The 25,848-nt window shown below is 51.8% G+C and overlaps 3 protein-coding genes and 1 long non-coding RNA gene across 7 annotated transcripts; 3 read left to right on the top strand and 1 right to left on the bottom strand.

Moving 5' to 3' along the window:
- The first annotated feature begins 1,820 nt into the window (after positions 1-1,820).
- On the top strand, positions 1,821-5,242 carry MRPL20 (mitochondrial ribosomal protein L20). The gene is made up of 4 exons (XM_003413220.4): positions 1,821-1,991; positions 2,179-2,289; positions 3,591-3,668; positions 4,847-5,242. The coding sequence occupies exons 1-4, from the start codon at positions 1,905-1,907 to the stop codon at positions 5,018-5,020; spliced, it is 450 nt and encodes a 149-aa protein (XP_003413268.1). The 5' UTR covers positions 1,821-1,904; the 3' UTR covers positions 5,021-5,242.
- Positions 5,243-8,578: 3,336 nt separating this feature from the next.
- CCNL2 (cyclin L2) lies at positions 8,579-16,827 on the top strand. Of its 3 annotated transcripts, none has more exons than XM_010593183.3 (11): positions 8,579-8,863; positions 9,191-9,265; positions 9,423-9,532; positions 10,482-10,602; positions 11,607-11,671; positions 14,065-14,164; positions 14,312-14,416; positions 14,503-14,644; positions 15,139-15,250; positions 15,339-15,425; positions 15,586-16,827. In XM_010593183.3, the coding sequence occupies exons 1-11, from the start codon at positions 8,579-8,581 to the stop codon at positions 15,938-15,940; spliced, it is 1,557 nt and encodes a 518-aa protein (XP_010591485.2). In that variant the 3' UTR covers positions 15,941-16,827. The 3 variants fall into 3 exon arrangements, with proteins under 3 accessions (XP_010591485.2, XP_064137154.1, XP_064137155.1); XM_064281084.1 differs by having other exon boundaries at positions 8,651-8,863; positions 15,142-15,250; XM_064281085.1 differs by lacking the exons at positions 8,579-8,863; positions 9,191-9,265; positions 9,423-9,532; positions 10,482-10,602 and adding an exon at positions 12,228-12,352 and having other exon boundaries at positions 11,577-11,671.
- Positions 13,830-22,395, bottom strand: LOC135230686 (uncharacterized). The gene is made up of 2 exons (XR_010321268.1): positions 21,800-22,395; positions 13,830-21,045 (listed from the first exon to the last, which is right to left on the bottom strand). It is a non-coding gene; the product is annotated as an uncharacterized LOC135230686 (long non-coding RNA).
- AURKAIP1 (aurora kinase A interacting protein 1) lies at positions 22,378-24,154 on the top strand. 2 transcript variants are annotated; one of them, XM_003413221.4, is made up of 4 exons: positions 22,378-22,565; positions 23,061-23,146; positions 23,448-23,890; positions 23,999-24,154. In XM_003413221.4, exons 1-4 carry the CDS (start codon positions 22,411-22,413, stop codon positions 24,098-24,100), a joined length of 786 nt encoding a protein of 261 aa, XP_003413269.2. In that variant the 5' UTR covers positions 22,378-22,410; the 3' UTR covers positions 24,101-24,154. The 2 variants fall into 2 exon arrangements, with proteins under 2 accessions (XP_003413269.2, XP_010591486.1); XM_010593184.3 differs by having other exon boundaries at positions 22,451-22,565; positions 22,991-23,146.
- The last annotated feature ends 1,694 nt before the right edge of the window (positions 24,155-25,848 follow it).

Below are 25,848 nucleotides of genomic sequence, written 5' to 3'. Positions count from 1 at the left end.
CAAGCTGTCCAATCCCCCTTGGAAGGCCACAAACACCTCATTTGAATAACCCCACCCAGTCATTTTGTGGGAGTTACAAACACTATGGCTAGAAGAGCCATATTAAATAATTCTTTGCACTGTACATGTGTTTATAAATATTTATACAGATAATGATAAAAAATGGAGCAAAATGTAAACAGGGCATTTTGGTAAAGAGTATTAGAGAAAATAAAACACATGAAGCAAGATGTAAACAGCCTGTGTATTTGGGTACAGTATTCTGAAGTTCCTTGTACTAGTCTTGCAAGTTTTCTGTATCAAAATAAAAAGTTACAAAGAAATTGCACACCCTCACTTGCCCTCCTGCTTTATTATTTATTGTAAAATAAACATAGAACTTACCATTTTTTTTATTGTGCTTTAAATTAAGGTTTACAGAGCAAATTAGTTTCTCATTAAACAATACATGTTTTGTGACACTGGATGCCAACAACCATGATGCATCAGCACGCCCCTTCTCCATCTTTGGTTCCCCATTGCCAGGTTTCCTGTCCCCTCCTGTCTTCTCGTCCTTGCCCCTGGGCTGGTGTGCTCATTCAGCCTCATTTTGTTTTATGAGCCTATCTAATCTTCGCCAAAGGGTGAACCTTAGGAGTGACTTCAGTACAGGCTTCAAAGGGTGTCTGGGGGCCATACTCTTGGGGTTTCTCCAGTCTCTGTCAGACCAGTAAGTCTGGTTTTTTTTTGTGAGTTAGAATTTTGTTCTACATTTTTCTCTAGCTCTTTCCGATCCTGCATTATGATCCTTGTCAGAGCAGCCTTTGGTGGTAGCCGAGCACCATCTAGTTGTGCTGGACTTAGTCTGGTGGAGGCTGTGGTAGTTGTGGTCCATTAGTCCTTTGGGCTAATCTTTCTCTTGTGTCTTTGGGTTTCTTCATTCTGTCTTGCTCCAGACAGGGTGGGACCAGTGAAAACTTACCATTTCAGTGTGCAATTCAGTGTCAGCAATAATTACATCCACAGTGTTGTGCAGTCACCACCTGTATCTAGTTCTGGAACATTTTCACCACCCAAAAAGGAAACCCTACCCATTAGCAGTCACTCCTCAATGCCTAGTTCTCCCTAGCCTATTCTGGACATTTCATATAAATGGAATCTTATGTGTTTTTTTTTCTCTGGCTTTTTCTCAAGTGGCATTTTCTGGAGTTTCATCCGTCTTGTAGCATATACCCTAACTTCATTCCTTTTCATGACCTGTGCACGGATATATCACATTTTGTTTATCCACTCATCAGTTCATGAACACTTGGGTTTCCCTGCTTTATTTTTCCACAGCACACACCACTGTCTTATCTATAATACATTTAACGCAGGTACAGCCAGAGTGCTTCTTGGAAGCGAGGACATATTAGGAGGGACCTGGAGAAGAAGAGCATGCTTGGTAAGGCAGAGGGTCAGGGAAGAAGAGGCAAAACCCTTGAAGAGATGGATTGACACAGTGCTTGCAAAACAGGATCAAACATAGCAACGATTGTGTGGACGGGGATTGTTGTATATGGGGTTGCTATGAGTAGGAACCGACTCCACGGCACCTAACAACGACCAAACCGCGAGGGCAGAGACAGCCTTTTGCGCACGGTCGCATCCCAGCACCTAGCGTTCGCTCTGAGTAAGACTTCCGGGGGATTTGCTGAATCTAGGGCGGAAGCTCGGACGCGAGAAACGCAGGTCTCGAGAACTACAGCTCTGTAAGCCGCCCGTGGGAGCCCATGCCCGAGGCGCACGCGCGAGGCTCCGGAAGTCCTCTCCTGGCAGTGACCTGATCCGGAAGCGCTCGCGCGCCTCCACCGCTTCCACTCTCTGCAATATGGCGGCGCAGTGCGTGCTTTGCTGAGCGTCCAGATCGCCGGCCCGCGGGCGCCATGGTCTTCCTTACGACACAGTTGTGGCTGCGGAACCGCCTCACTGACCGCTACTGGCGGGTTCAGGAGGTGCTGAAGCACGCCCAGGTGAGTGCTTGCCCGCACAACCTGCCACTCGCCGCCTTCTGCCCACTGGGTCCCTTCCCCATCCGGCTCGCCAGCCGCTGGGCACACCCGGGTCGCATAGTGGCACCCAGAGGGGGTCCAGGAAGCCCAGGGCTCACAGATGCAGGCCTCATGTCAAACCCCATTTCCTGTTTTTTTTTTCACCCAGCACTTCCGGGGAAGGAAGAATCGGTGCTACAGGTTGGCCATCAGAGCTGTGACTAGAGCCTTTGTGAAATGTACAAAAGCACGAGGATTGAAGAAGAGGAACATGAGGACAGTAAGCGTGGGTTTCTGGTGGACCCAGCAGAGCCCAGCTGCTCCTCAGCCCCCTTCATCTCTATTCCATTGAGACCAGTGTCACTGCAGGGCAGAGTGGCCTTTCTCACAATTCCAGGATACAGCCCCCGCCCCCCAGGCATCTGCGCCATTTCAAGTCGTGTGTGTCTAAAGCCAAACTCCTGGTCTTCATCCCAGGTCACTGAGCCTTTCCCAGGGAATGGCTTCTCCAGACTTCCGTTTGCTGAAATCAAAAGCCTTAGCACCATCCTCCACGCCTTTGTTTCTCCCACACCTCGCATCCAAAAAAAAAAAAGCCGCAGCAAATTCTGTTTGCCTCACAGACTGCATATCGGCTAGCTGGAATCCCACCTCTCCTCACTGTTCCACTGCCACCACCCTGTTCCCAGCCACCACCTGGGTCACAGTCAGAGTCTGCTTGCCAGTCTCCCTGGTTTAGTCTAACCACCACCCTCTACAGCTCACGTCTCCCCTCTTCGTAAGACCCTTTGGCGGCTTCCCATGGCACTGAGGGGTTAAAAACCAAAACTCTGGAAAAAGCCTGAGAGTCACCAAGGAGGGGCTCAGATAGTGTTTTAAGATGTAAGAGTAACAAACAGCTTAAAAGAGAGTCTCCCCTCCCCACCAGAGACCACCCTGTTTAATAGACTGGGACCCAGAATGTGGGGGCACATGCCTTTGACCCCTCAGAAACTCCATTGTGCTGTGTCCCAGCCACTGAGTGGCATATTGACTTTCCCATCCTTCATCTCTAACTTAAATGTGCCTTGGGGCCACAGCCTTCCAGATCTTTCCTTGGCTACCCACTAGCCTCACCCAGTTCACTTGTGCAGGCCATGTTTGCAGTTCTTGAACAGACTCCTACTCTACTTGCCTGTGAGGTCCTCTGCCAAGGACCTTCCAGCCTCTTCCCTCAAGATTATTCACTCCCTGGAGCTTTTACTTGAGTACTTTGTTCTGCCTCTGTTAGCACTCATCTTGGTGGCTGTAGTTACTTATCCACATGGATCCTTTTTTAGACTCTGGCACAATCACTTAATGTTCGCTCAAAAAGTGCATGTTGCATCAGTGTGCCACCTTATAGAGTGGGAATTCCCTACTTACCATTTAGAGATGATGCTGGTGTTTGGATGAAGAGTATCAACCTTTGCTTAAGTAGAAAACACACTTTTCTATTTACTTTTACAAAGATACGTTTTAGTTCCATGGGGTCTTTGCTAGGAGGTGTGCATGTAATGTACAGAACTAGTTCTTAGGTATCTTTATGCCTTCTTATTTCAGCTTTGGATCAATCGAATAACAGCTGCTTCCCAGGAGCATGGCCTGAAGTACCCGGCCTTTGTTGGCAATTTAATTAAGGTATGATGAGGATGAGGCACCTGTGAGAGGGCTGAATGTCTGCAGAAACTGTCACATCTGGTGGGATCCCAGCTGGCAGCCCCAGCAGGCAGAGCTGCAGGGTGTACCCTAACGCTACTTTCTACACAATGGGGTCCGGCATGCTCCAGGCTCACAACTGTGTTTCTTTCCTGCATGTGGGACAGCTGTGAGCCTGGAGTTTCCCCATAAGAGGAAGGGCAGAAGAACTTGGCTCCGACTTTAAAGTCTAGCTTTACAGTTTTAGCACTGCAGGTGAAGTTGAAATACGTACAATCAAAACGGAGACTCTTGTGGAGGACAGGGTAGATTAAGCAAGTGTGGCAGAGCTGTGGTATTTGTTGAGTCTGGGTGATAGCTCAGTTCCCTCTGCTCTTGTGTACATTTAAAATGTTTTCTTAAAAAGTTATGGGGCGGGTGTTGTCCTTTCTGTCTAACCAGGCACTGCCTGTGGCACATTTCAAAGATCTTCATGGTATGCTTAGGTGTGATGTCCCATGTTACTGATGGGGACAGAGGCTCAAGAATGGAGAGGACTCTGTTCGAGGGTACACAGGTCCCACATGGGGAGTCAGGGCCACCCCATCCTCCCCCAGCTGCATTTAGTGCATGGAGATGTCCCCGTTTCCTGTCCTTATACTTCGGGCAGTGTTTGTTTGCTCTCTGAAGTAACTGACAGTTTTACCTGGTAGGTGACTCAGCGCAGCACCGTTTCGGGAACGGCTGTGCTCAGTGTGTGCCTTCCCTGTGCCTGCTGCTGTCCAGGCCTCGCACATGCTGTGTCTGGGTCTCGCCCTCAACGTTTATAAAGTAGGGCTGTGATCTTTCCTTCTGGGTTGACTTGTGGGTTACCCTAAGCCAGAAGTCTCTTTCTGGGTGATGACTGTGAGCCCTAAATGAAGTCTCTGCATCCAGGCTGGCCCCAGGACCAGATCCTGGCCTTGCCTTCTTCCCCGTGTCCCACAGCTTCCTCGGTGCCTTAGCATGGCTTCACCTGTGTGAGCATGGTGTTGACATACCATACACAGGATAACTGGGTGAGGGGTGGCCGTGTGGTGTTGCACTCAGTCTGCTGAGGTGCTCTTCTGAACCTAACTACTGTCTGTCCCTGACTACACAGTCCTGAACCTGACTGCTGTCTCCGCTGCTTTCTCTCCCAGTGCCAGGTGGAGCTCAACAGGAAAGTGCTTGCAGACCTGGCCATTTACGAGCCAAAGACTTTTAAATCTTTGGCAGCTTTGGCCAAAAGGAGGCGAGAAGAGGGATTTGCTGCTGCCTTGGGGGATGGGAAGGAGCCTGAAGGCGTGTTCTCCCGCGTGGTGCACTACTGCTGAGTAGTGCCAGTGTATGACTTAAGAAATTTTTTTCCCCACAATGGTCATACAACTAAAATAGGAGTGAGAGGAAAGTTTTAGCCAACAGTTTCTAAGTCAATTTACAAATGTTTATTTATATTTTATTAGCCAGTGTGAGAGAAAGGTCTTGTCTTTCCTCCTTTTGGAACAGCTTCACAGACTTGTCTTATGTAGATCATAAAAATAAACCTTGTATGGTGCTCCGCTTTGCAATTTGTGTTTCTTGCAAACAGGGCATCCCAAGGGATGCAATTACCTTGGGGTGCCCTGGCCTGGGGGAGCGTTGCACCTTGGTGGGGGTCTGTGCTCACTTTGCCTTGGGAATGCCTGGGGTTTGGGGTGTACTCAGTTGAGGGGTGCACTTGCCCAGGGATGCCCTCGAGGTCCTGGGTTGTAGTATGCACCTGAGCATGCTGTTTTCTCCCTTGGAATCTTAGATCATCTGTCTTCTGTAGATGGGGGGGCTTATGCCAGGCCTATACACACGGACCCCAGCTTTCTTCCAGGGCATGGGGTGGCCTGCCCTGTACCTACCTTCCCAGTTCCTGGACCTGCATCTGGGCTCATGTCGGGCATCCCTTGCCACCCCCAGGATGTACTGCCTGGGCTCTGATGCCAAGCACTCTCTGTCTTTGCTAAGTTCCCCTGGGTAGGTTTCTCATTCCTGGCTTGGGCCTCATCCCATCTGTCGCCCCCCACCCCACTTCCTGGTGCTTGGAGCAGGGACCCTGCAGCCTGCTGTTCAGCCATGCCAGCCTCAGTTCATCTGTGGTCCCCTCCATCTCTCACCTGCCTGTCCTGTCCTCCCACAACAGGCAGATAGGCACCCCTCCCTGAGATACCCCATGAAGTCCAACCTGGAATCCTTCTCAGTAAGCTTCCCAGTGAGAACGGCCTACCTACCCTCCTCATGCTGCCTGGCTCCCTGTCCGCCTCTTGACTGCAGTGACCTCTTCTCAGAGCACCTCCATGCAGAGGTATCCACACCTTGCCTCTCCCTGCTCAGGGCCAGGCCCTCCCTATGGTCTGAAGTTGGAACCTTGGCCTCTCACATGTGTCATGAACCCTCCTTCATTTCTGTGTCCCCTTTGCTATCACAGCCTGTTCTCCTTCCTCTGCCAAATGACTGTCCCCTTGCAGCCTCCTGTCCTCTGGCCTGGCAGTTGGCCCACTGTGCCTCTGGCTGCTCTCACCAAAGCCTAGGTCCCACAGCCACTCCAGCCCTGGCCTCTCTGATCCCAGGGAACACTTACTCCTTGTGGGCACTTACCCTTCCCACAGCCTATGACATTGTGGCTGCCTCTTTTTGCCCTATGAGGTCCTGTTCCCAGGGCTTGGGCCTCCAGATGCTTACTCACTGGCACCCTCACGTCTCCTGCCAAGACCAACTCCCCAAGCTCCAGTCTGCATGTCCAGCAGCTCTGTTGTGTGGCCACTGGTCAGGGGCTCCCACAGTGCCTCCTTCCCCTGTGGGTGACGGTACTTTTCTCACCTTTGCCAGGAGTCACCAGGAAACCATTCTGGGGCCCGCCCTTGGGCTAACCACCACCTACTAGCACACACTGTCCATGTTCCTTTATGTCTTCACCCCCACTGCAACCACCTTGGCTCAGACCTGAGCAACCATCCACCTGATCCTTGTCCCTCTGTATACAACGGCCCCACACTGTGAACATTTGGAGGCTGGAGGCCAAGGGTGAGTTGAGCACTGCGGATTCCTGGCACTGAGTGCAGTGCTGGCAGCACACACAGGCACTCACTGCACAGTAATCGTCAGTACAGCGTCAGGGAGCAGACAGCTGGGTGAACAACAGAGCGCCCTTTGACAGGGGATTGAATTTCTCTTGTGTGTTTCATCTCAGTGAAGATGGGGCTGTAGGCTGCCCCCCTTCTGACCTAAGACCTACATTTTCCTCAGTGCAGGCAGGCATCAATGGCCTTGCCCCCAGCTCCAGGCCTGCACCTGACTGGAGTCATCAGCTCTCTCCACTCTGCCCGATCACTGTCCAGGTAATGGACAAGGAACCCACATAAGGCTGAGGATTTACAAGATGATTGCTGGGCCTTCCGGAGCAGTGGGACTTCCTCCTCCTTTCCCGTACTGTGTGCTGGGAACAAGAGAGGTGGGTGGACTCAAACTAGCTTGCCCATGGAAGGTGGAGAGGAGAAACTGCATCACATATGGGATTGTTTGAGCTGCTGGGTTGAGTCTCCCCAGAAGTCAGTCCACATCTGGAGTCTTCAGGGGTGAGAGCCAATGGAGGCCTTTAGGTTGAGCCAGTTTGAGTTGGGCATGATGCCATTGGCCACTCAAAGTGTCTGAACCTGCCTCCACCTGGTCTTTCCCTGGCTCTCCCACAGGTTTCCCTGCCATCCTCACACGGGCCTTGTACTAGTCCTGGTGAAAGTTTGGGATGACTTGTGCAGCAATAGATGGCTAACGCAGCATTTGTTCATCTGTGCAGTGCAATGGCAGTACTGCAGGTGGGTGATCTGACCCAAGGCGGCCAGAACTGCGCAAGGCCTCCAGGGCCACTAGCTCTAAGCCTTTTATAAGTGAGCAAATGAAAACGAGGGTCACAAATGCATTACACCCCTCCCATGGCTCCTCACAGTTCCATGAGGTGCCTGGACTCAGCTTGCTTCCTGCTGACATCTTCAGCCCAGCACCCTCACTTCCTCCTCTCCAACCCTAGCTGGAATCCTGTGGAACTTCTGCCTTCCACCAAACTGTCAGGGGCTTTGTACCAACATCGAAGTCAACGTTTCCAGTTACCCACTGACCAATCTCTCTTCCTGTGGACTGCATTTTGAAGACAAGAACTTGGTATTACTTCTGTGTCCCCAGTGCCTGGGGTCAGTTAGGCTTGGAAAATAATGACCGTACTAGCCGCCACGTATTAATTTCAGCAAAGAGTATCCATTGCTGCGTGCCAGGCGCTGGACTAGTGGCGATTTACCAAGCACCTGTCAACCTCCCGCGAGGGAGGTAACACCATACTTCCACGCTCCACGCGTCCCTCCACCATGCTCTTCACAACTAGGACGCAGCCTCCCAGAACATAGCCGGGATGGACAGGGCGGGAGGGCCCTCTGGGGACGGCAGGTTGGCGGTTGGTCCACCCAGCACCGCCGAGACTGAGCCCACCTGCCAGGACCACACACTGTGTCGGCTGGGGTGGCGACGCGCAAGCTTCCCCATCGCTGGGTCTCAGTGCGGACGCGGGCCGCGCTGGCTAAGGACCGGCTCGCCGTCTCACCGCGGGCTCTCAGAACGCGCCGCTTCCGGGTTGGAGCCGCCTCGCCCGAAACGCCGCGAAGCCCCCTGGGTAACGAGCCCGCCCCCGCTCACGCCGATTCCCGGTGTCGGCGTCAGGCTCGTCACTGACAGGCAAGCCGCGCAGCCAATCGCGGCCAGGCAGAGCCGGGCCGCCCGCAGGCTGAGCCAATGACGCGCACGAGGCTGGGCGGTGGCCGTAGAGCGTCGCGAGGAGCCGCCCTGCCGGGAAGGAGCCGAAGGGAAGTCAGCGGCACAAAATGGCGGCGACGGCAGCGGCCGGGGCTCCGGGGCCTGCGGTCCCCGTGGCGGCGGCCGGGGCTCCGGGCGCGGGGAGCGCAGCCCCCGGGTCTCAGGGAGTGTTGATCGGGGACAGGCTGTACTCCGGGGTTCTTATCACCTTGGAGAATTGCCTCCTGCCCGACGACAAGCTTCGCTTCACGCCGTCCATGTCGAGCGGCCTCGACACCGACACTGAGACCGGCCTCCGCGTGGTGGGCTGCGAGCTCATCCAGGCGGCCGGCATCCTGCTCCGCCTGCCGCAGGTGAGTTCGCTGTCGCGAGCCTCGGGCCGGGTTAACCGTCGGCCAACGCCGGGGGTGGCCCGGCCCTTTGTTGGTGGCTGGGCCGGGCCTAGTGCGGCCTCCGCCCAAGAGTCGGGCCCAGCGCGACCCTCGTCTACTTCTCTGTCCTGGAGCCGGGCCCAGGGCGACCCCATCCTCCACCCTCTCCCTGGACCAGGTGGCCGAGCCTTTGTGGAAAACGATTTGGTTTTGGCTCTCTCTCAGGAGCCACACCAAGCCCGGTGACTTGTGTTTAACCATGAAACCCTTGAATTGAGCGCTTGGAAATGATGGGAAACTCTTTTTTAGGTGGCCATGGCTACCGGACAGGTGTTGTTCCAGCGCTTCTTTTATACCAAGTCCTTTGTGAAGCATTCCATGGAGGTAAGGACCTTTTTCTGCATAGACATAGCCCCAAGTGAAACCTAGGCCGGTAGCTCAGAAGAGGGCCTACCTGTCCTGTAGACCAAGCTCTTTTTATGTCTTTGGAGGCCATCAGGAGCAGAACAAACAACTCTGTGTTGAAATGCTTACGTTTTAGCATGTGTCGATGGCCTGCGTACACCTGGCCTCCAAAATTGAAGAGGCTCCAAGACGGATACGAGACGTCATCAATGTGTTTCATCGCCTCCGACACCTTAGAGAGAAAAAGTAAGTTTTGCTAGAAGTGTCAAAATTTCTTTTTGTTTTTATGACTAAGTTGCAATAACATTTCTGTAACAAAGCTCAGGGTGTGAGGTTTTAAACTGGTGGGTTATTCAATAATATATTCCCAAGTACCCAAAACAGAGTCTGGTGCCCAAGTCATAATCAACTGATAGTGTTTAGTGAATGAGGGAATGGCACCATGGAGGACAAAGGCCCTGTGGCTGTGGTTTTGCTGGTGTTGGCTTCCTGGTTCACCCATGTAGTCACACCCCAATCCATCTCTTGTGTAGTACATGTCTCTGAATGCCATAGAGTAGGGTTTTTCAACCTTGACACTATAGATGTTTGGGGTTAGGTGGTTGTTTGTTGCAGGGGACTGTCCTGTGCATCACTGGGTGTTTAGCAGCATCCCCGATCTCTACCCAGTAGGTGCCAGTAGCACCCCCACCCAGTGTGGCAGCCAACAGGTGTCTTCAGACGCTGCCACTTGTCCCTAGGATAGCAAAATTGCACCTGATCGAGAGCCACATTACATCTAGCTAGACTTTGTATTCCTAAAGGAGGTGGAATTCCTTTGGAAAACACAGCTCCGTCTTGTTAAATGTCATCCTTTCATCGGTTGTCTAGTTTTCCATTTATTTTCAAACGTGTACACATGTGTTTTAGATCATGCGAAGTACATCCAGCCTCTCTGTGGTGAGACCCTGAGACCCTCCACTATATTTAGTTGGTGTTTATTATGCATCAGGGGAAGGTGACTGAGAAAAGATACTAAGTTAGCACTGGGGTTTGAGGAGGACTTTGTGATTTTGCTAGAGGAACTGAAGTTCACTTTCCAGTAACGTCTGCCTTGGTAGTGTTTGTAAGAGTCTTCTCTTTGGAGGTAATTATGGGGTTTGAAAGACCTTGTTTTATTTGACTCTTATGCAGGCCGCATGCTTTGTCTTTGCAGGAAACCTGTGCCTCTACTGTTAGATCAAGATTATGTTAATTTAAAGAACCAAATTATAAAGGCGGAAAGACGAGTTCTCAAAGAGCTGGGCTTCTGTGTCCATGTGAAGCACCCTCACAAGGTGGGTATGGGGCTTAGCCTGTGACCCGCCACATCACTTTTCAGCTTTTGCCACCTCATTTCTCCATTTTCACAGTGAGTGAAGGCTCCGGAGAGGATTTACACGCTACTTTCGCTTGGTTTTCTAGTTTATAATCTCAAATAATTGTTCTTCTCTAACTTTGTCGCGTTACCTGTTCATTTTGATAATATATTTTTAAGGGTTGTAGAAATGGTATCTTTTAAGTTTGAACTTTCAAAAATAGTGACAAATTTGTAAAAATTGGATTTGTCAGTAGACATCTTTTTCAGTAGAGCTAATTATTTTCAGAAGTTGTCTTAGGAATAGCTTTTCTTCAGGTCATGGGGTAACGGGGAGAATTCTGGACCCATTTACTCTGAAAGGAGCTGAACCAGTTTTGTGGCGCATTAGTTGGGAGGATGGCTGCCACACTCTTAGTTTACTTGCAATGCCGTGGATATATTTCCTGTGTTATACTTGAACAAAATGTGTTTTGACAAAAGATTGTTGTCTGCATCTTTTAATTCACCCCCTTTTTGTTGGTGGGTTTCCTCACGTCTTCTCTTACTTTGGTTTTCAGCACTGTTTCAAATTTTTGGTAAAATATCAGCATATCTAAGTGTTTTTCTTTACTTGCCGAGCATATTTTCACAACGTGTTGTGTTAAGTTGGCAACTGGGATGCAGAGATGTTTAGGGCAGGTCAATATCACTGATTGAAAAGGTACTGAAGACAATCATGGGACGGGCGGCATGCTGGCTGCCAGCAGGAGGCCTTTGGCCATGAGGCAGCTCATCTTTACCCACATGCTTGCTGCCGGCTGCCAGAGCAGCGAGCAGGTGCGTTAGCCACGCTCACTTCTGCTGAGCTGCCACCGATGTGTGACCAGGAGCCCAGTCCTTGAATCTAGCATGAGGCTCTTACTTGCTGCTTGGACACCCCAGAGATCTGAATGCTTGGTCCTCAAGATTCACAGTAATAACTTCCTGACCCGTATCTTCCAGATAATCGTTATGTACCTTCAGGTGTTAGAGTGTGAGCGTAACCAACACCTGGTCCAGACGTCATGGTGAGTTGATCTTCTTTGTTGTCTGGGACCAGCAAGGGCAGTGGCAGACTGTGTTCGTTTGAGGCCCTTTGGGCAGTGGGTAGTCAGGCTCGTGACTGTGGGCTGGAGTTGTCTGGAGTGCCCAGTGTTACTGCTGTGTAAATTCCAGTCAGCTTCCCAAAATGCAGGCACTGGCTTAACGGTAAGGTGGCCTCTATCTACCCTCTCCCCCTTGGCCCATCAGGAATCTTCCCCAGGGAAAGTGAAGGCCTCAGGTACCAAAGCAGACTTGGTGGCCTCACTCTACTGTGAAGTGGCTTCTCACTGGTTCCCTGTGAGAAATTTGGGAGGAAGTGGGGTATAAGATTCTTGTACAGCTTTGGGACTGGTTGTAACAATGCACATGTTAGAATTGAAGCCCAGAGTAACAGCTTAGTGTTCGGGGTACCCTGGTGAATTTTTCTATGGAGTTAAATCTATAAGGGTCATATTTTTGCTGACTGAATTGTCTGGTGCTATGATGTGTTTAATAGAGAACCTATTTTGACTTTTCTTTTCTGTACTCTTTCAATCAAAGGGTAGCCTCTGAGGGTAAGTGACTAAGACTTCTCCTCTGCTGTCCAAGCGCTTTGGTGCAGGACAGCGGCCGTCTTCAGCCAATCCAATGCAGGCTCTCCACAGAAGGCTGGCTCTAGACCGGTGGTATGCCAACGATAGTATAGTAATGGCCGGTGCTGCGTGTGGTTCTCTGGGACTGTGCTTCTTGTTTATTTTCTGTTCTACCTTAATATTGTACTGATTAGAGTTAATAACTGTCTCGACTTGAATTTTGTCCTTTTAAAACTGCTGCACTTGTACAACAAAGATGCAACACCTTTTTCTTTAAAAGTCTTGTGGAGGGCAGTAAGAATGGAGGTGACAGATTGGCTGGTGGGGACTCAGACGGGCAGTGTGGGGTCTTGGCATTATTTCTGGATGCCCTCAAGTTGCTCTTCTCAGCAGCTGAGCAATGACATGTTCTAGCAAAAGGTGTGCATCTTTAAATTATCCCACGGACACTTTTTTAAATACTGTAACTTACCTCAAGTAGAGCAGTAAGTTTAAACGTGTTATGAAGACTTGTTTTTAGGACTTACAAGTTAATGGATTAATGTTATTTTCACTACCTGAAAACTAGAAATTTCTTTATTAGAAATCAAAAATCATTACCGATGGTTATGTTTAAAAATGTTTGAACTGTTTATTCACAAAGTTGTTCCTTGGTCACCTCTGGGGACCCTGAGCAGGCAGTTAAGAACCAGATGCTGGTGATGGTGTCTGTAGAAGTGACCGTTTAGAAATCTCTGAGTGGGTTTGTGTATTACATCTTCCAGGGATGAGGGCAAAGATCATGGGTGGGGGGTGTAAACAAAACTGTAGCGGGCCTGACTTCGCTGTGAGTGCAGCCTGACCTGAGGGTGGCCGCAGTGGGGTCTGTTCACCTGATAAATGTCTATTCAGCTGTTTCCTTGTGGGATTAATCCCGTTTCTGCAGTGTTGACACAGCTAGTACAAGGTCTGGTTTTAGACTGTTAAATCTTAGAGAAATATATTTAAAGGAACATGTTGAAAACGTAGTCAATTTAAAAGGTCTCTTTAACTTTTTAAAGAAATGCACGTTTTGTATTTTAATATCTTTAACATTTTAAAAATGTACTGATTGTGATGAAACTTTGAGTATTTTTGTTGTTGTTGTCTGATTTTATGAATGTTCACTTTAAGACTCCTTGTTGCAATGGGACAATTTGGAAACCGTTCTTTGATAAGGCTGAGAAGAAGATGTCTTGGGGTGCTGCCTCTCCTGTGCGCCTGGATTGCACCACAGGCGCCCCCCCCCCCAAGTGGACTCCTTCTGGAAGCCGTGCCCAGTCGTAAGGGGGCAGGCTGCGTGCCCCTCGGAGGACAGACCGGAAGAGGACGTTGGCCCCACAAAAGCCCCCCGGGCTCATGCTCAGCCCCTTCCTTTGAGTTTGCATGTTTCTCTGCACTGCGGATTTTGAGCGTTTAGACTTCTTTACTCAGATGCATTTTAACCACTGTGGTGGACATTTCCTCCTGAAGCATTGTGCTTTGCATGAGAACAGGCCGAAACGGAGGGAAAAGTGAAGTTCAAATTGGTTCTCTTTCATAGCAATACGTATTGTCTGACATTCAGCCAGCTTTTTTTTTTTTTCTTCTTTTTTAATAATTTCTGTCTCCCTGTCCTATATACGGAAAAAGTGGCTAGGATGTTTCTCCACTAGCTCTTGAGGCTCCCACAACTGCCACGCCCTCAGCCCTGACAGTAGACCACTTAGAGGGGGCGCGCCTTACCTAGATGTGTGGACGGAGGTCAGGGTGCCGGGTGCTGCAATTCCTTGGCTTTTGCTTTTCAGGAACTACATGAACGACAGCCTTCGCACAGACGTGTTTGTAAGGTTCCAGCCTGAGAGCATCGCCTGCGCCTGCATTTACCTCGCCGCCCGCACGCTCGAGGTCAGTGTTCACCTGGAGACACCTGTGTGTGCTGCTTCAGATGTGCCTCTGCCGGGCCCCTAAAAGCACACCACTCAAGTACCTAAAACACCCTTGTTGGTCTGACATGCTGAGAAAAGTGTAATGTCGTGGTGTTTGTGTTTGCAGATTCCTCTGCCTAATCGTCCCCACTGGTTTCTTTTGTTTGGAGCAACTGAAGAAGAAATCCAGGAGATCTGCTTAAAAATCCTGCAGCTGTATACCCGGAAAAAGGTTCTTTTATGCTTTTCTGTGTGACACATACATTTGTGTTTGGTCAGAAACATCTGGTTCTGAATCAGTGGTGGTGCCTTTTACAGGTTGATCTGACACACCTGGAAAGTGAAGTGGAAAAGAGAAAACATGCCATCGAGGAGGCAAAGGCACAGGCAAAGGGCCTGCTTGCTGGTGGCACACAGGTTCTGGACGGCACATCCGGATTCTCTCCCGCCCCCAAGCTTGGTGAGTGTGGGGAGCACAGAGCCTGAGCCCTCATCTGGGGATGTGCCTCCCTGCCTTCTCTTAGAGCCCTGTTGGGATTCAGTCAGCAGCCTGCTTGAGCTCTTTGCGTGCATCAGGTCCCAATGACCGCTGGAAATCTGTGCATGTGACTGGGGCCCCTGGAGGAGCACGCTGTTTCTATGATCATAACAGGGAATGTGGGCAGGCTTCCAGAATGTTCCTGGTCATCTGATCCACCCGATGAACTTGTCCTTTGATGAAAAGTTTGTAGCAGATACTAGAAGCCCCTGCTCCTGACAAATGAGGGCTACACGTGGCCTGTCTGCATCTTTGATTTGTGTGAGGTTTCGAGTTTCAGGCCAGGAACGGAAAGTCCCTGCTAGCTTATGTCCCATCCGTACCATGGAGTGGCCGTGTCTTACTCTGCTGAGTCTTGCCCCTTATTGAAACAGCTTTCTGATGATCATTTTTTAACTCCCCATACTTGATTCTAGTAGAATCTCCCAAAGAAAGCAAAGGGAGTAAGCCCTCTCCATTGTCCGTGAAGAACACCAAGAGGAAACCAGAGGCCTCAAAGAAAGCCAAGGCTGACAGCCCTGTGAACGGGTAAGACCACCTGCCACACACTGCCTTTGTGGCAGCTGGGGGCTAACTAACTAGGAGGACCACAGGTCTGACTGTTTCTCCCTCACAGCTTGCCAAAGGGGAGAGAGAGCCAGAGCCGGAGCCGTGAGCAGAGCCCCTCAAGATCCCGGTCAGGGTCTGCCTCCCCAAAGAGAAGGTATGTGCATCTCAGCTCACCTGGGGTACAGTCAGGTAGAGGCAGGTTTCTCTGTGGAGTGGGGGCCCATGTCTCTGTGAGCCCCCCACAGCGTGTCCATGGGTTCTGGTTGGGACAGTCAGTCACCGGAGTGGTGGTGCCTCCCTCCCCTCTCCTCCAGGAAAAGTGACAGCGGGTCGACATCCAGTGGGTCCAAGTCTCAGAGCCGCTCACGGAGTCGCAGTGACTCACCCCCAAGACAGGTGCGCCCTGGTGCCCCGTACAAAGGCTCCAAGGTGAGGAGCTACACCAAGTCCAGGGACTGCAAGTACCCCGCCCAGAAGCCTCCAAAGTCCCGGAGCCGGAGCTCATCCCGCTCTCGTAGCCGCTCACGGGAGCGGGCAGAGAATCCTGGAAAATACAAGAAGAAAAGTCATTACTACCGAGATGAGAGGCGGGAGCGTTCTCGGTCATATGAGCGAACGGGTCGCCGCTACGAGCGGGACCACCCGGGGCACAGCAGACATCGCAGGTGAGCGCAGGGCCCTATAGTGGCTGCTGGACAGCTGCTTCTCAGGGCATGGAGTCCTGCCCCCCCCGCCCCAGCCCTCATGCCACACACCTTGTGACTGTCCCTTCTGCATGGCTCCCTTTGGGAATGCCATTGATTCTTTGGACCTTGTTATGAATTTCAAGGTGGAATTGAGAGGGCAGTGAGGTGCCCCTCAGCTGGCCGGCCTGTGCACCTACCCACGACCCTGTGCCTGGGTGTGAGGCACATACCCTTTTAAGCACGGGGCACCCCCAGCCTAGTGGCTGGTGGAAGGAACAGAAGTGCACACGGTGACGGTGGTGGAGCTCGGTGCTAAAGACAAGCTGTCTCCTCTCCCCATACTGATGCTCAATTACGTTAAACCAAGAAAAATGATTTTTAGAACCTTTGCCTATATTAGGTTGTACTTATGTACATATTTTGCGGTGTTTAACAGTACAATACGAGAAAATGGCCTTAACAGTCCCTTACTCTCTGTCAATGTTGTAAATAAACATGTGTTGTATACAAGTGAAAGCTGTATATGAAAACTCAACTTGGATTCTGTCAGCTTGAGACTTGTGTAGAGAATTCTGATTTTTAAAATGTGAAGGTATTTCGATCTGTGTTGAAAGTCGTATATTTTTATCTGTGCAATGCTGCGTGCAGGCCGCCAGCTCCTAAATAGAGAAGTTTCCTATATATGCATTTTATGTGGTTAAATAAACAATTCTCTCTACTCAGGACCTTTGGAACGTTGAAGGGTTTGTAGTTTGTCCCTCTGCTCGCTTGTTATGACAGTGGTGGTGTGCGCAGCTGGCGCTATCCGTTGTAGTGGTACGTCCACGCTGTCGCTGCTCCATCTCATTAAAGTGTTGGCTTTTGTACTGAGCCGTGTGTGCGTGCTCTCACTGGAGGATGGTGGGACTCGGCCATCTGCTGTCGGGACAAACGGTTCTTAGGATCCAGAGAAGGGAAGGTTTGAAAACTTGCCAAAGTGATTTGGCTTAATGGGCATTTGGCGTGTGACCTTGGCCACCTCAGTTGTGTCCCCTTCCTGCTCGAGGTGGTCATAGTCATGTCCTACCAGGGCACTGTGAGGCCATGAGCCAGCTCCCCTGGTTATCCGTGTGTATCATGAAATGATTTGTCTAAATTCTTGGGAGATAAAAATCAGATCAGCATAAAGGTGGTTCCTATGAGGTGGAGGTCAGACTTAAACTCCGCTCTCCAACTTTACCATGTGACACCAGCTGTTCCCCCCATGGCATTCTCTACTTCTCTGCATGGTTCGATAATTCATCGTAGTGACCACACGGTACTCCAGACCATACGCGTGGTTATATGGTTTATTAGGGAAATAGCCAGCTGCAGCTCAGGATCAGGATCAATTTGAAAGTAGCAAGAACAACTTGATCAGCGTTAGGAGGCACACAGGCCTCCAGTGGTCAGTGGGTGTGACTTCTCTGTTGGGCTGCCTTCTCTGCCAAGCAGGCCTCGCCCCGCTGTGACGGCCTCTCTGCCACTAACTGGCCCAGCTCACAGCCATTGTAGGAGTATGCTCAGCTTCTGGCCTTTGCTGCTAACTGGCCCAGTTCATAGCCAGTGTAGCAGCTTCAGGACCACCAGGCACCCACGTGGCTCTACTTCCCTGCCGGCCCAGCTCTTAGCATCTCTCTCTTAACTGGAAACCTTGATGGTGTAGTGGTTGAGAGTTATGGCTGATAACCAAAAGGTTGGCTGCTGGTATCCACCAGGAGCTCCCTGGAAAGCGTATGTTGTTGTTGTTAGGTGCCGTTGAGTCAGTTCCAACTCAATAGCAACCCTATCCACAACAGAACGAAAGACTGCCTAGTCCTGCGCAATCCTTACAGTCATTGTAATGCTTGAGCTCATTGTTGCAGCCACCGTGTCAATCTACCTTGTTGAGGGTCTTCCTCTTTTCCGCCAGCCCTGTACTCTGCCAAGCATGATGTCCTTCTCCAGGGACTGATCCCTCCTGACAACATGTCCAAAGTATGTAAGACGCAGTCTCGCCACCTTTGCCTCTAAGGAGCATTCTGGCCACATTTCTTTCAAGACAGATTTGTTCATGCTTTTGGCAGTCCATGGTATATCCAATATTCTTCGCCAGCACCACAATTCAAAGCTGTCAGCTCTTTTTCGGTCTTCTTATTCATTGTCCAGCTTCCATGTGCATGTTATTGAAGATACCATGACTTGGGTCAGGCGCACCTTAGTCTTCAGGGCGACATCTTTGCTTTTCAACACTTTGAACAGGTCCTTTGCAGCAGATTTGCCCAATGCAATGAGTCTTGATTTCTTGACTGCTGCTTCCATGGCTGTTGAATGTGGATCCAAGTAAAATGAAATCCTTGACAGCTTCAATCTTTTCTCCGTTTATCATGATGTTGCTCCTTGGTCCAGTTGTGAGGATTTTTGTTTTATGTTGAGGTGCAATCCATACTGAAGGCTGTGGTCTTTGATCTTCATCAGTAAGTGCTTCAAGTCTTCACTTTAATCAGCAAGCAAGGTTGTGTCACCTGCATAACGCAGGTTGTTAATGAGTCTTCCTCCAATCCTGATGCCCTGTTCGTCTTCATATAGTCCAGCTTCTTGGATTATTTGTTAAGCATACAGATTGACTAGATATGGTGAAAAAATACAACCCTGATGCACACCTTTCCTGACTTGGAAATTGTATGGAGACAGTTTACCCTCTCGATCAGGAAGTTTCTTAAACCTTTGCCACTTCTTTGTCCTGATCCTCATCAGTTCCAAGCAGGGCTTACAACCATTTCATTCAGGTTTGAACCCCGGCTGAGAATTTGAGTTTCTAACAAGTTCCGTTGTGATGCTAATGCTGTTGATTTGGGACCGATTTTTTTTTTTTTTTTTTTTTATTGCACTTTAAGTGAAAGTTTACAAATCAAGTCAGTCTCTCACGTAAAAACTTACATACATCTTGCTATATACTCCCAATTGCTCTCTAATGAGACAGCCCACTCCCTCCACTCTCTTTTTATGTCCATTTTGCCAGCTTCTAACCCCCTTTACCCTCTCATCTCCCCTCCAGGCAGGAGATGCCAACATAGTCTCAAGTGTCCACCTGACCCAAGAAGCTCACTCCTCACCAGCGTCCCTCTCCAACCCATTGTCCAGTCCAATCTATGTCTGAAGAGTTGGCTTTGGGAATGGTTCCTGTCCTGGGCCAACAGAAGGTCTGGGGGCCATGACCGCCAGGGTCTTTCTAGTGTCAGTCAGATCATTAAGTCTGGTCTTTTTATGAGAATTTGAGCTTTGCATCCCACTGCTCTCCTGCTCCCTCAGGGATTCTCTGTTGTACTCCCTGTCAGGGCAGTCATTGGTTGTAGCCGGGCACCATCTAGTTCTTCTGGTCTCAGGATGATGTAGTCTCTGGTTTATGTGGCCCTTTCTGTCTCTTGGGCTCGTAATTACCTTGAGTCCTTGGTGTTCTTCATTCTCCTTTGATCCAGGTGGGTTGAGACCCAACTGATGCATCTTAGATGGCTGCTTGCTAGCGTTTAAGACCCCATGTGCCACTCTCCAAGGTGGGATGCAGAATGTTTTCTTAATAGATTTTATTATGTCAATTGACTTAGATGTCCCCTGAAACTATGGTGATTTGGGACCAATTTTGAGAACCACTCATACAGCAGCGGTTCTCAAAATTTATCATTCTTAAGAGTCACTTGGGGATGTTGTTAAGATGTACATTCTGATTCAGTGTATCTGGGGTGAAAACTAAAATTCCCAGCAGGGGTTTGAACCGGAAGGAACCAGTTTGAAGCCCTGGTTACAAGGCAGGGCCTCCCTCACCAGACCAGCCTGGAGAATCACCTGGACAAACATAACAAATTTTGGGGGGAAGAAAACAACCTGGGAGCCTTCCGTACCTTCTCCAAAGGATTAGGACAAAGGTAAAAACTCCTCAGGGCATAGGGGGAAAATCTCCCGAGTTGTTTTCCTAAAGAGCTAAGGCAAAAAATCTTATAAAGGAGCTCATTACACCACAGGTTGCCTCCCTAAGCTTGTCTCCGCCCACCAGTTGGTGCTGGCTGCCTGTGGTCATCTGTCACTCTGGTTGACCTATGGCCCTCAACCTTCATTTGCATCTCAGCCCCCCACCCTGCCCTTGGACACAATCATGAACAGATGATGCTCCCAGCTGGCTGCATCCCCTCAGTGGCTCACTGAACTGTCCTTGGCTGGCCCCACAGGCATAGGGCAGCTTGGCCCACTGGTATTTGAGGCTTGGACTTCACTGGCTCACGGGCTTATGCATGTTTGACCTTCACTGTCACTGCTTTATCTGTGCCACTAGTTCCCTCCCTCATTCAGCACAGTGTGACCCAGCTGGCTGCAGATTGAGCCCTCGGGTGGCATGTAGTGTGTGGCCTCACCAACAATGCCATTGGGCCCCAGATCCCTCCCTACAGGTCACCTGGTGTAGGCTCTGAGTTGGTTTGGAAAGCTGGATGCACCCAAACTCACCCAGCGCTGACCTGCACCTCAAAAGCTCTGTTCCCTTCTCTGAAAGCCCAGGTGTGTCTGAGCTGGGGAGAGGCTTCGGTGGGAGGGGATGTGAGGCTTCAGCTCCACCTTTGCCCCACAGGGGAGTGCAGCCACAGCAGGAAGAATCTGGAGTTTCAAGAGCCTCTGGACCCCACCCACAGTCTGGGGCCCCCAAGACACATGTACCTTCAGTTTTGCCAGAGCCTATGCTGGGGCACAGCTGAGACTTGAGATCACCTGCTTAGGCCCATCACGCTGATGACACAAGTCAGCAGAGTCCAACCATTCCCGGGTTTCCTTCCAGGAACCTGATGCATCTGCAGTGACATGGGGTGTGCGACAGGCCCAAGGTAGAGGATACAGCCAGGTTGAGCCATCATACACTGAGCACTGGTGGAAGGAGGTCTGACGTGGGCATCAGGGTGATGCTACATGGTGACTGGGAGCTTGTGGTATACCATGTCCATGGCTGCCTGCCCACGAGCTGTCCACACATGGACCAGCTTGCAGCCACCCCATCCTTCGGTGGTGGTGTAGGTTGACGACTCCCTTCCCCTAAGAAAAAGGTGCAGCCTAAGGGAGAGAAAGTAATGGGTTTAAAGTACTAGGCTTTGTTTTTAATGCAACTTAGTAAATCGTAAATTTCTATCAATAATGGCTATTCAACAGCTGGTTTACAAAATTCCTGAAAACTTAACAGCTGGCTCTCTCAGACTGGTAGGAGCTGGCTCCATCACTGCCAGGTCGGCTCCAACTCTGACAAGCCAGCAGGGGCACCGCCCCTCCAACTCCCAGGTCAGAGATGCACAATTTTTCAAAATTATGATGTTTCTGAAGAAAAGGTTTTCTGGAGGCACATGGGTATTTTGGGAACAACAAAAACATGTGCATTGATTGTGTACTTTCCTTGAGAGACTGGAGCGCCTTTGAATTAGAAAGTGAGCCTCCCACCCCCAGCTCTTTCACTGCAGTCTGTCTTTCTGGCTTTTCAGGTCTTTGCGGAAGAGTGATCTTCCTACTCCACTTCTGGCTCATGTCCAGATCAGAAAGGTCTACTCTTGCCTCCATCTGATGTCTCCCAGGTGTTCTGTCACTCCTTTGGGACAGACACGGACCCTCATCAGCGTGGCTGCTATCCACCTCCCTCGGGAGCAGGCTACATGCAGCGCTGGTGACAGAAGCATGGGGGGGGGGGCTCAGTCAAACGCCATCCTCTAGGAGGTTTCTTCTGGCTTTCAGACAGGGTTGACTCTGATTTTTCTTTCCATAGCCACAGTATGGGAGAGATAGGAGCTTCTTTGCTTTTCGAAAGGAAAAAGAAATCTACCTATGCAAAACTGCTACACGCGGGACCTCCTTCACTTACAGAGACTGCCAGACCAAAGGGATGGGGGTCACCTCAGCTGCCAGTCCGAGGACAGGCACAGGCACCTTGAGACTCCGCAAGAGTCACTCCCGCCGGGCGCCCCTGGTTCTTTGCCCAATACACCCAGCACCTGCTCTTTCAGGGCTCGGCGAACGACGGGCGACTGCTGGTGTCCAAGCTGCGTGAGGGGAAGGAAGAGGGGCCTGGAAGCTCGGGCCGAGTCCCCATCAGGCATCTGCCGTCCTCGCCTCACGCAGGGCTGCCCATCGGCCTCAGGAATGAAATCGGCGGAAGTCGGGTCCCTATCACCAGGTTCTGGTCCTCTCGCCTCCGTCTCATGCTGTGACAGCCGCTCTAGCCACTTCCGTCGCTCCAAAAATTCTACTTCCGCCACCCCGAGAACGCCACATCCGTTCGTCTTAGCGTTCGCGTGCGTTCGCGTCTCTAAGGGACCTGGCCTCTAGCGCTAGGGATGCGTTAAGAGTTCGGGCCACGCAGGCGCAGACACCACTCCTTGGGGATTATGGGAAATGTAAGGGGGGGGGAAGGGCGGCTCCTTTCGCCGGAAGCCGATGCTTTCTCGGCCCGATAGGGCCTCTTGCGACGCAAGACCGGGTACCGTGAGGACGCCAGGGGCCGCTGGGCTTAGGAACCGCCGGACGGTCGTACGCAGAGTTGGGGCAGGTTTGGGGACGGACCGGAAGTGCCTGAGCGTGGAGGCAAAATGGTCAGTTTGGGGCCCGCCAGGGTCGGGCTTGGGAAAGGTTGGTGGGAGGACCGAGGGCAGAAGAGGCTGTGGCGTGCGGCCTCGGCAGCGCGAGCCGCACCCGGATGGACGGGGCCCCGGACGGGACCTGTATCCTGAGGCCGGGGGCCCTGGGCCATTGATCCCGCCGCAGGGCGCAGGTCCTGCTCCTGGTGCGTTCGCGCGACGCCGCCGTCCCACTGTGGGCTTGGGTGCCTCAGCGGGGGAAAAGGGTTTAGGGAGGGTCGGTGACCTGCCTGAAGTTACGTAGCTGGGGCGTGGGATTTGAGCTCTAGTGTGGTCGTGTGAGGGAGTGAGCCGGGTTTGGAGTATCTTCACGGCGGGATCGGGTGACCGAGGGTGGTGGGATGCCGGAGTCTCGACAGGACCGTCGTTCCCCATCCTAGCCTACCTGGGACTGCTGAAGGCACTGTCCAGCCGCACTCACTTGACTCTCAACGAGCATCTGTGTTCCAGCTCCCTTAAGCACCTGGAGTTGCCGCCATCCACGATGTTCTTGGTGCGTCTGACTTGTCAGCTGCTCAGGGCTGCTCCACGGGCAGGTAAGATCTTTCTGGGGCTAGATGAGTGGGATGCACACCTGGGTTAGGAACGTGGAGCTCAGCTGCTCAACTCACCTCCCCATGGCTGGAGCCAGGGGCCTTGCTGCACAAACTCTTTACCCTGCTCCAGGCCCTTGCTGAGCTCAGGAAAGGTTAACATCCGAGTATCACACAGAGGAAGGAAGCCTGGGTCTCAACTTTGGCAGGGCTTCCAGGGCAGGCCTTGGGTTCGGACCACTCAGTGTGTAGTAAGAGCTGATGTTTGAGACATCAGTGGTAACTGCCATCTTGTTTCCCACAGGCCGTGGTCTGCTCTGGGGTGTCCCAGGGGTGCTGGGCACCCATGCCTACAGGCCCTGCTATAGCACGCAACCTGTGGGCCCAAGCAGGGCTGCCTCCCTCCCTGGCAGGGGGACCCAGGTGGAGCTAGAAGAGATGCTGGTCCCCCAGAAGATGTCCATAAGCCCCCTGGAGAGCTGGCTCACCGCTCGCTGCCTCTTGCCCAGCCAGGGTGCTGCAGCCCCTGGGACTGTGACTCCCCAGCTCTATGAGTGCCCACGTAGCTACACAGGGAAGGGGCCTGAGAAGGGGGATGAAGGTGTCTTGGGAGTGCCCCAGATACAGTGTAAAAACGTGCTGAAGATCCGCCGGCGGAAGATGAACCACCACAAGTACCGCAAGCTGGTCAAGAGGACTCGGTTCCTGCGGCGGAAGGTCCGGGAAGGGCGCCTGAAACAGAAGCAGGTGAGTGAGGAGGGGGAGTCGGGGCTGCTTGAGGGCCCGAGGGGGCAGGTGGCTGAGGATGCCTGGGTGGCCACATACCAGCCAGTGATCCCCCTTCTACCCTCACAGATAAAATTCGAGAGAGACCTGCAGCGCATCTGGTTGAGGGCCGGCCTGAAGGAAGCCCCTGAGGGCTGGCAGACCCCCAAGATCTACCTGAAGAGCAAATGAGTGCCCTCCCATTGCTACTGGTGATCCATTGTAATAAAAAGTTCAAAGAGCCCACCTGTTCCCAGGCTGACCTGGCACCTCGTCTGTCCGGGCTGAGTTATTGTGGAGTGGAGCCTGGCGCCAACCTCTAGCATTGTAGTAGACTGAGGCCGAGGTCCCAGGATGGCAGATTGGCAGTCCGTTTCCCCAGCTGGCACTTGTCCTGGTGCTAGGAGCAGCCCCACAGGCTTCTGCCCATCCTGATGGTGCTAGAAATGACAGTATCACTGCTCACGAATGTCTGCTGTGTGTTGGGCCTTGGAAGCCACAGAAGAGCCCATGCTCAGCCCTTCCAGGAGGAGGCAGACTCACCCTTAGCACAGACAGTGTAACGACTTAGAAATGGCCAGGCAGGGGTAGGGCCGGGTTGTTTTATGTATGTGTGCGTTGGGGTGGGTAGTCTTTGAGGGGAGGCAGAGAAGGCCCTGGTGCTCTCCACAGATGATAATCTGGCGCCTGGAGGCTCCATGACCTGGGCCTTGAGTGGTCTTCTGAGCCATCCTGCTTTTCTGGGATAGGTTGTGTATGCCACAGGGCCAGGCAGGATGTCAGCAGGGCTGCCAGCCTCCCCAGGCACTTTGGCCCAGGTCACTTGGCAGCTGTTGGCCCCTCGGTCCTTGCCCCTTCCTGGGTTCTGAGTGGCCATGGGGGTGTAGGGCTGATCAGGAGGGTGTGCTTGGGAAGGTTCAGGGTTGGGGCTAGCTGAGGAAGGGTGCCCATTTAGGGGGGCTGGAAAAGCTCTGCAACTGCAGCATTGGAGGACCCTTGCCCAGGGTTTAGGATCACTGTTCCTTGGGTTAAGAGGATGTCACCCCTGACAGCAGGGTCTGGATGAGCTGGGTGAGGCTGGAGCTGCAGTCAGGAGATGGGTCTTGACCTCAGCTACCTCTACCCACTCTGGCTCCCCAGCATCTTAGTTAAAGAGGAGCAGTACCCTCAGAGCCATCAGGTGGGAGGCTAGGTGCTACCCTGCCTGCAAGGCTCTGGGGGTTTCTTATCTTGGTCACAGAAACATTTCTGAGCCAGGGCGGAGCTCCTGTACGCCAGTCTTCATGAGGGTCTCAGTGAGAGTCTCCCAGGGTTTTTTTTTTACATTGGAGTGAATGCTATTGTCAGTTCCCTAAAGCACCAGGTTGCAGGGGGTTCCTGCCCTACTCACTGTCCACCGGGGTTTTCCTTGACACCTAGGGGCAGGGCGCATAGAGGGGCCCTGTGTAGTGGGCTGAGAGGACCAGGAGGCTGGTCTTGTCCTGGAGGGCTGGGATGCCTTAGGCCATAGTGGGGCACCCGTGTCTCCCATGAGTGGCCACAAGGTGGCAGCAGCCTGGCTCCTGGCAGCACCCTGGAACCGGAGAGGGCCAGACGGGTGGAGCTCGTTCCTGTTGGCTGAGTCGCCAGAGAGGATCCAACCAGACAGGATCACAGGTGTTCTTTCTGAGTCTCAGTGTCCCCAGTTGTGAGTTGGGTTGGGCAGGGGACCCAAGCCTGGGTCCCAGGATGAAGCCTCCCTTGTAGTGGGTGCTAGACCCAGCCTTCTTGTGCTGCTCCTGCAAGTTCACCCAGGTCCACCCCCCTGCCTGTCAAGCAGGAGCGCCCTGGCTCACCTGGCCGTCCCTGCTGTGGGAGTGGAAACCAGACGCAGGTTCATTCCCTGCCTTAGACTTCCAGCAAGGATGACATGATGGAAGCCTCTGCCTCTGGGAACTTAA

This window comes from Loxodonta africana, chromosome 3, assembly GCF_030014295.1.
Source record: "Loxodonta africana isolate mLoxAfr1 chromosome 3, mLoxAfr1.hap2, whole genome shotgun sequence".
Lineage (NCBI taxonomy): Eukaryota > Metazoa > Chordata > Mammalia > Proboscidea > Elephantidae > Loxodonta > Loxodonta africana.
This window is presented reverse-complemented; position numbering and strand designations above follow the sequence as displayed.